This window comes from Phalacrocorax aristotelis, chromosome 6, assembly GCF_949628215.1.
Source record: "Phalacrocorax aristotelis chromosome 6, bGulAri2.1, whole genome shotgun sequence".
Taxonomy (NCBI): Eukaryota; Metazoa; Chordata; class Aves; order Suliformes; family Phalacrocoracidae; genus Phalacrocorax; species Phalacrocorax aristotelis.
In genome coordinates, this window is record NC_134281.1 from 801,798 (window position 1) to 812,122 (window position 10,325).

At 54.9% G+C, this 10,325-nt stretch overlaps 1 protein-coding gene across 1 annotated transcript; it reads right to left on the bottom strand.

Annotated features, from left to right (window-relative positions):
• Nucleotides 1–1,933: 1,933 nt before the first annotated feature.
• On the bottom strand, nucleotides 1,934–4,771 carry RHO (rhodopsin). The gene is made up of 5 exons (XM_075095461.1): nucleotides 4,411–4,771; nucleotides 3,324–3,492; nucleotides 3,040–3,205; nucleotides 2,558–2,797; nucleotides 1,934–2,148 (listed from the first exon to the last, which is right to left on the bottom strand). Exons 1-5 carry the CDS (start codon nucleotides 4,769–4,771, stop codon nucleotides 2,029–2,031), a joined length of 1,056 nt encoding a protein of 351 aa, XP_074951562.1. The 3' UTR covers nucleotides 1,934–2,028.
• Nucleotides 4,772–10,325: the final 5,554 nt, after the last annotated feature.

The window sequence follows — 10,325 nt, forward strand, 5'->3', positions numbered from 1 at the left end:
GGTCTCGATCCTGGCAGGGAACTGAGGTGCCAGCAGGAGACAGGTCTGGAGCAAGGAGCTGGGAGAGGCACCCAGTGCCTGGGCCCCACATGCCCGGCTTCCCCCGGACCAGCACCACCAGCCCATTCCCAGCTCCATTTTCAGTCCATTTCTGAATTCACTGGGAAGGGGCCACTGGGAACACTGGAAGGCTGCGGGGCTGGCACCACAGCAGGGATGGGTGCATCTTTTCCAACCATCTCCTCCACCTGGATGTGGCCATCACCTCTCTGGCAGCTCTGTGATGCCTCCGGCACCTGCCTGGGGGTCCCAGACCCTCGCTTGCCCCTACCACTGCCAGCAGCAGCCGTAGGGCTGGGCATGGCATGGGGCGACAGCGTGTGGGCTCGGGGCCAGGACATCACCAGCATGTGCTGGGGCAGGAAAGCTGCAGCATCAGGCTTCGCACAGCTCCCATGGAGCACAGCCTGGCGGACAGCAAATAAACACCAAATCCTTCCTCCTCTTCCCTCCAAAACCAACTACCAGATTTGAAGTACATGAATCAGACATCAGCCTAAACACTGAATTATTCATAAACCTCTAATCTTTAGATTTCACTGAATATGCAGAAGTATCGATAAAAAAAAATAATGAGAGAATTGTACTTGCAAATTGCTCTTTATTAAAGGTTTAACTTGCATGGGTTCTATACGTTCCATATTAGACCGTGCAAAGCTGCATAGGATTAGAAATCAGAGAGGATAATAATGTACAAAAATAGTTTCAAATGTTGATAACACTGAACAGCGAGAAAAACATCTTATTTGTATAACTGAGCTAAAAATAAAAATGAAGAACACTGCTACAATTGCAATATGCCATCTTGTAGTGCTTAAAACATATGTCGACGTCTCTGAGCCATATGCTCCCATGTCTTGCCTGCTACAGCATGGAGGGAAGCTTAGCAATGCACCGAGCAATCCTCAAAAGCACAAGCACTGTCCAAAACCTCCTACTTGGGCTGATGCCAAACTGCAGCTGAAACGGGGAGGTGTGCGGGAGGACCAGGAGGAGCGTATCTTGGGGCACCGCCCCAGGGTGCAGGGGGCCCGAAGATGCCTAAGGATGGATGGTGGTACTATGGGGAGGGGTTGCTTCCTGCTGGAGGGACGTCAAGTGGGGCTGCTGCCAAGGGTGCAAACATCATGTGCATGTTGCTGTGCCGGCTGCCTGCAGGAGCAAGCACCGAACCCTCCCCGAGGGCACCTGACTGTGGCTGCACCTGCCTGTGCTGTGCCGTGCCATGGCATGGCATGCCACCAGGTCCCCTCCGTGCCACCCCCTTGCTGGGCAGCCTGCAGCCATCACCGCTGTGCCGTGGATGGGCCCATGTGCACCGCTACCCAGTCCCGTTCCCCCCAGAGGGGTCACGGTGCCTCCCGGGGCTTCTGACGTGCTGGAGGTGGGGCAGGGCTGGAGCTGGGAGCACCTGGCAGGGCTGGGAGCACCTCACAGCAGGCAGACTTGCCCCCGGGCAGCTGGAGCGCAGTGGGGCCGAGCAGCTGGGTGGCACTGGCCAGGCTCCATCTCCAGCGGCTGAGCCGGGAGGTGACCACAGCTCCAGCCCCGCGGCGGCAGAGGCGGGGATGCGCCCCGGCACCTGCTGGGCCGCCGAGGTGGGGTGAGGGAGGCAAGGGTGGCTCTGCGTGGCCCGGGGCTCACGCACACGGGGCAGGGCGTGCAGGCATGGTGGGGGCGTCAGGCCCAGGGGTCTGCATTTGGAGCGGGGGGGAGAGAGCTTTCAGCACGTCAACAGAAAAGCACAGATTTACGCCAGTGGAGGAGCTAAGCCTTTGCATTTTAATTACAAAACGTGTGTACACATTTACAGCCTTGTTCCCAGGGTTCCTAGTGCCAGGAGAGAGGAGCCCACCCCGCGGGGCTGTGGCCGTGGTGAAGCGGGGGCGGGCAGTGGCAGCGGTGGGGCTAGGTTCGTGCTCCCGGGGCAGCGACGTGCACCCCAAGGACTGGCCACTCCGGCGGGGCCTATGCGGGAGAGACCTGGCTGGTGGAGACAGAGGAGGTCTCTGTCTTGCCAGCAGATGTGTCCTCATCGCCCAGCGGGTTCTTGCCGCAGCAGAGGGTTGTGATCATGCAGTTACGGAACTGGAAAAGAGGAAAGCCCAGGGTTCCTCCGGCTGCGGGGCTGCCTCCAAGCCTGGCAGAGCTGCTTGGAAGCCCCCACCACCGCAGCACGGGAGGCACCATGCCGGTGGAGTGTCCTTCCTTGCTGCCTGCTGCCAGCCCTGCCTGCTGCTCAGGGCTGGTGCAACGCAGCCCCAGCTTCTCCACCAAACCAGCACCTGGGTCATTTCAGATGGGATGGGCTTGCATTTATGAGATTTATGCAATGCCAAGGATGAGCTGCACAGTCACCCTCCTGCATGCCAGAACAAGATCACCTAGAACCAAAGTCCCCTCCCATCCCACTGGTATCTCGAGGTGCCATAACCCTCCGCAAGCTGCTATAAAGTGAAACACAAAAACGGAGCTCGCCTGGCATCCTGCCAGTTACCTGTTTGTTCATTACGATGTAAATCACAGGGTTGTAGATGGCAGAGCTCTTGGCAAAGAAAGCCGGGATGGTCATGAAGACAGGCCCAAAGTCTGACCCCTGGTTGGTGAAGATGTAGAAAGCGACACTGGCGTAGGGGACCCAGCAGACCAGGAAGGCGATGACCATGATGATGACCATACGGGTCACCTCTTTCTCTGCCTTCTGGGTGGTGGCAGACTCCTGCTGCTGGGCGGCAGCCTGCGGGCAGAAGGGAATGGACACGTGACGGAGCTGGGGAGGGCTGTGCTGGCATGGGACGCGGGGTCAGGGCTTGGGGTAGTTTTGCTGCACATCTGGAGTCTGCTATTTCCCGCTTTGCGGAGGGCCAGCCTGGCCCCCTGAGGGCCCTTTCTGTCACCAGTCCGGAGGCTGGCATGGGCCTCTTCCCAGCACTGGGAATGGGGGTGGCCCCCAGCCCACCGCCAGTGGCTGGTACCCACCTCCTTGACAGTGCAAACCAGGTTCCCATAGCAGAAGAAAATGACTGTCAGCGGGATCATGAAGTGAACCACAAACATGTAGATGACAAAAGATTCGTTGTTGATATCTGGCTTCAGAGTGTAATAGTCGATCCCGCACGAGCACTGCATGCCCTCGGGGATGTACCTGCAAGGTGAGCCAGGCAGGTCAGTGCCCAGCAGAGGAGACCAGCTGGAGGCCACGGCCAAGCCACCGCCAGCCAGGCCCCCGCGGCCCCAGGCACTGGGCACAGCGCCCTCCCTACCTGGACCAGCCAAAGAGCGGGGGTCCCGCGCACGCCAAGGCCATGATCCAGGAGAAGGCAACGCCCATGATGGCGTGGTTCTCCCCGAAGCGGAAGTTGCTCATGGGCTTGCAGACCACTACGTATCTTTCGATAGCCAGGACAACCAGCGACCAGAGACCAATTTCACCTGCACCAGGGCGAGAGAGGGATGGGGACATAGGAACTTTGAGCAACGGGAGGAGAAAAACACGCTGATGGCAGCACGAGGCCTTCTCGGACTGTTGTTCCCGAGGAAGGCCCCTGGCAGCAGGTAAATTTCCACCAAGGGTTTGGAAAGAGAAATGGACAAAGGCCAAGTGCAGATGCAGTAGGAAGGCATGAGAAGACACCTCCTCTCTGCACTGCTGACCCACAGTAACCACTTTCCTGCTGTGTTTTCAGATCTGGATCCTACCACTCATCCTGGACAGCACCTGCACCTGCAAGCCTGTGGTCCTGCTCTGAGATGCATCGAGTGCCCATCACCCCAGGATTTCCCCTCGCTACCCACAGCTTCCCAGAAAACTTGTGCCACAAGGACCAAACCTGTAAAACCGCTGCCTGTGGCTGAAGGCTGAGCTGGGCGGAGAAGGGCATTTTTAGACACACAATTTTTATTTAACATCTGTTTCAGTCCGAGCCTGGCTGGCACAGGGAGGAGAGCCAGCTTTGCTGGCCTGCACCACCACGCACAGCATCAGAGCAAACGACAGACTCAGCCCCACGAAACAGAAAGAACAAATTTGTCATCTCCTAAGTCAGAAAGCAAGCCAAAAAGATGTGCAAATCCAACAGCTACAAAATCTTCTACCGGTTGCTTTTCATTGCTGCACTGTTGTTTTCAGGATACTGAGCAGGTGGCTACCAAAATAAGGTCAAAAAAAAAAAAAAGTGTAATTTGTCACTTTTTTCACCTCCCACTCTGAAACACTGCAACTGCCTTGGCCCACATCAGCAATAGACCAAGGACCTTCCAGATACCATGTTTTTCCAAGACCATCTGGGCATCCTCCTAAAACCTGGGGCAATTCCTGGCAGAAGATTTTTGAATATTTGGAAAACTTACCGCCCAGCGTAGCAAAGAAGCCTTCGATGTAGCACCCTGTTACTCCAAAGACAAAGTACCCATTCATCGAAGTGTACATGGTGGTTGTGAATCCTCCAAACACCATGAAGAGGTTGGCGACTGCCAGGTTCAGAAGGATGTAGTTTAGAGGCGTCCGGAGCTTCTTGTGCTGGATGGTAACATACAGCGTGAGGAAGTTGACGGGGAAGCCAAGCAGGATCAGCATGAACATGTAGGCAGCCAGTGCCGAGAACTTCCAGGGGTCAGCCAGGTAGTACTGGGGGTACTCGAAGGGGCTCCGCACCACCCCGGTCTTGTTGGACATGGGCACGTAGAAGTCTTGGCCTTCTGTCCCGTTCATGGTTGCAGTTCGTGATGTGCCTTTTCCTCTCACTCAGGGGTGGTTTTTGAGCGTGGGGGGATCGCTTCTGAAGCAGGACTCCCGCCACCTCTCAGCCTTTGCCGGCACCCTGAGGAGAACTGGCTACGCTCGCCTCCGCAGGGCGCCCCTTATAAAGTGCCCCCTGGGGTAAGCTCCAGGCATTGGTGTCAGCACGATTAGGGCTTAGAGAATTATTAATCATAATCATCCAGGGGTAATTGGCTTTCCCAGGTAGGTATTAAGATGACACCTGTTTCTGGCCCACGCTGGCGTTGTTGGAGACCATGGCTCGTGGCCACATATAAAGAGGTAGCTCTGCACCGCACCTTTCATTTCGGGGGCCCCAAACCAGACGGTAGCTCCACTCGCACAGCCTCGCTCCTCAGCACAGCTGCGCTCCCCAGGGAGCAAGGGATTGGGCTGGACCCTGCACCCACAGCGGTCTTTGCACCCCACGATCCCGAGCTGGACATCCACAGCTCACACTGCCGTTGCCCAGGGGGAGGCATTTTCCCCGCCGCCCCCAAGGCCCCCAGTCCACCCTCCATGGGCGCCCAGCGGTGTGCTGCCCATCCGTGTGAAATGCCTCGGTTTCCCCACAGAGGCGTACCAGGAACGGGATGCATTACCATCGGGGTGCCAGGTGGAGGGTGCCAGGGCAAAAGAAGGCACACGGGGATCCTTCTCTTGGCCACCCTTTCTCAAGGCTCCCAGGCTGAGCTTTTGGATCTCGCCAACAAACAGAAGCTCCTTCCTGCTAAGAGGAGGGAAGTCTGTGGTTCAAAACCCCACAGCTGTGGGTTTTGGGGCTGCAGAGGGTGGCTGGGCTGAGCAGGCGTGCTGTGCTGTGGTCCATCAGTGACAGAGGGGTGTCCCAGGCCCATTCGTACCAGGAGAAAACAGGTCCATGATGCCAGCTAGTCCCCTGGAGAGCCATCCCCACCATAACTGCCATTCCCTGTGGGACGGTGCAGCAGGGTGCTCTCAGGCAGCATGAGCATCGCTAACCCTTCTTCCACACGCTCTCAGACACCTCTTTTTCCGCTACAGGATTCAGCTGGCAAAGTTTGAACACCACAGTGAAACACTGACCCCGCTGGCAGGTTTCCAGTTGTACCGTCTCCTCTGTGCCTGGCTATGTGTGTGGTTTGGGTCATCCCAATTACATTGGTAACACCTAATAAATCACCTAGTCCATCTGTTCTGAACAGGTATCACTCCACTGGTCCCGAGAAGGCTTCTGGACAAGGGCACTGAAAGGAGGTTCTGAGCTGAGGCCAACACTCAGCTTGGTATGTGGGTTGACAGACATCCTCTGTCTCCCCAAAACTTTGCAGAGTCATCAAATTCCACAGGGGAAGCTGTCATTGGAGCCTCCCATGTCCTCTGTGTCTTTGCCTCCCCTCTCAATGTGCTCAGTTGTGCTTGAAACATTCTTTGTGCCAACCAACAAGTGTTAGACATTATCTTTTCTTAGTTTTTCAGAGGCAATAGGACAACACATACAGCAGAGTGAGCACAATGAAGCCAATCACAGAGGATCTCTTTTCTGGAGAAGGTGGTTTCTTACAGTTCACACCATCATGATTAATCTTTCAAGCTCCAAAGCTATTTCCCCCATCTCTTCTCTTTTTCTCCACCCACTGTTTATCACCTTTCTCCTTAGCAGTCAATGACATTCCCGCTGCAGGCAGGTGCCATCTGGTTCCCCTGTGGAAGCAAGGCAAGGACTGTCTGCTCTGTCCCTCGGTAGGGGACAGAGGCTGGAGGGGACCTGAGCACCTCCCCTTGCTGTTTCAGCTGCAGCTGGGGGGCTGAGCTGAGCGGTCCCTGCAGCCAGGAGCAGAGGAGTGGGTGCCTGTGAGTACTTCATCCAGCACAGGAGGATGTGCCAGAGCCGCTGGAGCTCACGGTGCGGGACGGGCAGAAGCTCACGTCCTCTTGGCCTTAATAAACTTCTTTCAGTCCTGGCCTAGTTTTTACCAGTGTTCCCCACGGGTTAGTTTAGCACATGCAGAAAGTGTAAAGGCAAAAAGCACAAAGCTCTGTACTCTCTTTAAAGAAGAGACCAAGCTGGGAAGCCTTCGCTGTAAGCGGGGAAGGTCTAAAGGAGCTGAAGTGCTAGCACCACAGACAAAAGAAGATCTGGCTGGCTGTAACCAAAAGCAGGTCATGATCACTCTGGACAGTCTCAAAAGTCTTCCTTCACATTAACGTGGAAATACCACGTCCTCACACACACTCCACTCATCCTAAGTCCCTCTCAATTAACTTTTCACAAGTGTTGCCAAGGCCAGAGCAGTGCCACTATCTAACTGCAACTGCAGCTGTTCAGAGTTGTACCTGGGCCTACAAGAAGGATTAAAGGTTTAACTTCCCAATACACAAATATGCCACCTTAAGCTCTGATGCAATAAGCCACTGCTGAGGTTAGCAGCTTAGGGCCCGGCGTGCGTCACCACTGCAGAACAGCAGTGGGGCAGGCAAGCAGTAATGAGGTAGAACAGGGCAAATGGAAGAAAACAGTGGGTCAACCGCTCACGATGGCTTCAGACAAAAGCGCTGTGGTGGGACTTATGTACGTCCAGGGACTCCTTACCACGAATTACCTGAGAGTTTCAATGGCACGGGGCAGTGTGGAACTAGAGCACCTTCACAGCGTATGAGATGTGTCGAGTATGTTTCTGCCTGGAAAAGCCCAATACACTTTTCAAACCTTGTCTGTATTCACAGAGCTTTTTAAAAAAAGAAGAAAGCTTCCTTGCTTCATCCATTTTGTCTCTGTGTCATGGCAAACCCTATCTATTTATTTTTATAATTTTTCATTCCTACCAGCTCTGCAAAGCCAGCTCAGTTCTGGGAGAACGAGCCGATTTCCATTCTGGCTCACATCTCAAACAGCATTGTTTATCCATGTCAATCGCAAAGCCTTCATTGCAAACAGCGACAGACAGTCAAAAAACAGAGAAGTGATAATTAGAACAGAATGTTTTTGAAGTGGTAAATTAAGCAAACTTGGTCAGGAACCACTGAGGGACTCAGAAACCCTGTAGTGCCATTGCAGTGTCACTTTCAGGAGGAACTCAAGCAGACATGGAGACATCACCAGTTTCACATGCAAAGCGCTGTTTACACAGTAGCTGCTTTACCAGCACCCAACCACCTCAGCCAGTAGCTTACGACAGTAAAATAAAGTACCATTTCCCACTCAGAACAAAGGGAGGCTGTGACAGACAGAATGGCGTAACAATAGAACTCGTGGTGACACGGGCACAACTTATACTGAAGCCAAGAGACCTATCGCTTCCCAGCTCAAATCCAGCCCAGCTGGTTACCTACGCAAGTTCTGCTGTCAGAGAACCGCTCGGTGACCCTTCTCGGGGGGTTCAACCACCCGGGAGCGTGATGGTGGGCTGGGTCTGGCTGGGGTGGCGTTAACTTCCCTCACAGCAGCCATGTGGTGCCGTGTCTTGGATTTGCATCTAAACCGGTTGTGGTAACAGACCAGGGTTGTAGCTACAGCTGAGCAGTGCTTGCACAGCACAGAGGCTTTCTTTTTCCCCACTCTGTCCCCGCCAGCGATAGGCAGAGGTGGGCAACAAGTGGGGAGGGGACAGAGCTAGGGCCGCTGGCCAAAGGGGTATTCCACAGCAGACGATGTCGTACTCAGAAATAAAAGCTCAGGGAAAGGAGGAAGAAGTGAGGATGTTGTGTTTGTGGTGTTTGCCTTCCCAAGTAACCGCTACTCACGCTGAGGCCCTGCTCTCTAGGAAGCTGGCTGGACACCTGCCTGCTGCTGGGAACCAGGGAATAAATCCCTTATTGCTCTGCTTTGCCTGCACAGACAGCTTTGCTTCACTTACTAAATTATCTTTATCTCAACCCGTGAGCTTTTTTACTTTTGCTCTTCTGATTTTCTCCCCAGTGCTGCGGGGAGGGGGAGAGTGAGCAAACTACCGTATGGGGGTCTAGTTGCTACCTGGGACTGACCCAGCATGTTTGATCAATCCGCTGCATTGTTAAAGTCCCCTCAGCAAGTGGCTCAAGTAGAAGGCTGCCGGTCCATCTCCCCTCACCTCTACGCATTGTTTGGCCATGGCTCTGGGCTGAAACAATGCTGGGGAAACGGTGCTCAGAAATACTCCTTTAGCACATCCCTCCACCGGTCTGCACGACGGCCGTGGGATCTGTGTGAGCCCAGATGTGTGCGCCCACAGCCACACAGGTACGCTCGGATTGCAACCACCACAAGAACTGACAGGACACCAGGAGTCGTGGGACCTTCACTGCATGCAACGCTGCAGCCCTGGGGCAGAGGGGCTGGGAAGTGCCCGGCGGAGAAGGCCCTGGGGGTGCTGGCTGACAGCCGGCTGGGCATGAGCCAGCAGTGCCCAGGTGGCCAAGGAGGCCACCAGCCCCCGGGCTTGTGTGAGCACTGGTGTGGCCAGCAGGAGCCGGGCAGGGATGGGGCCCCTGCGCTCGGCCCTGGGAAGGCCCCACCTCGAATGCTGGGCTCAGGTTTGGGCCCCTCGGGACAAGAAGGCCCTGGAGGGGCTGGAGCGTGTCCAGAGAAGGGCAGCGGGGCTGGGGCAGGGTCTGGAGCACAAGTGTGCTGGGGGGCGGCTGAGGGGGCTGGGGGGTTTTAGCCTGGAGAAGAGGGGGCTGAGGGGAGCCCTTCTCGCTCTCTGCAGCTGCCTGAGAGGGGCTGGAGTGAGGGGGGGTTGGTCTCTTCTCCCAAGTCACCAGTGACAGGACGAGAGGGAACGGCCTCAGGCTGCGTCAGGGGAGGTTTAGGCTGGATATGAGGGAAAATGTCTTCCCTGCCAGAGTGGTCAGGCCTTGGCTCAGGCTGCCCAGAGAGGTGGGGGAGTCACCGTCCAGGGGGGTGTCCTAAAATGTGTAGACATGGCACTTCAGACCTGGGGGAGTTGGGTTGACGATCTTAGAATCATAAAGGTTGGAAAAGACCTCTGTGAACCATCCTGTGATTTCGGTTCCACAGCAAAGTTACATCACGATATTCTCATCAATTAACAAGTCTCCCATCTTGGGTACGTAGGAGGGGCTGTGGGAAACCAGTGGCTGACTGCGAGCCCTCAGCTACTTCAGTGTCCCTGCCTGCCCCCCTGACATGCGCACAAGCATGCAAATATATTCAGTTTAACCCACCAGGTCAGTGGTATTTCATTCACTGGTAGTACACAGGCTTCTATTACTAGGATTACATATGCAGCAGTGGGCTGCTGCGGTACTTATGTCTGGGTGCCTTGGTTAGTGTGAAAACCATACTTCCATGCACAACCTGACATTTTGCATTTTAACAAGGGTGAATTCTACTAAAAGCTTCGACCCCTCTCCACTCAGTGTGGATGTGAGACGGTCCTTGATGCCAAGATTGGTGTAACTCTTTTAAGATCCCACTTTCAGAGCACCAAACTCTAATGCTGTTCTTGCCTTAATAGAATAGAAGGAAAAAGAAAAAACCCCACAAACTCAGAAGCAGCAGCATTATAGCAAATTCCAAGACAAAGAG

Excerpts from the sequence above, each read along its gene's own strand:
- RHO (XM_075095461.1), bottom strand. The coding sequence starts at position 4,771 with ATGAACGGGACAGAAGGCCAAGACTTCTACGTGCCCATGTCCAACAAG. Across the intron at positions 2,798-3,039 it reads TGGTTTGCACTGTCAAGGAG|GCTGCCGCCCAGCAGCAGGA; the intron begins GTGGGTACCAGC and ends TTCTGCCCGCAG. Across the intron at positions 2,149-2,557 it reads ACATCGTAATGAACAAACAG|TTCCGTAACTGCATGATCAC; the intron begins GTAACTGGCAGG and ends CCTCTTTTCCAG.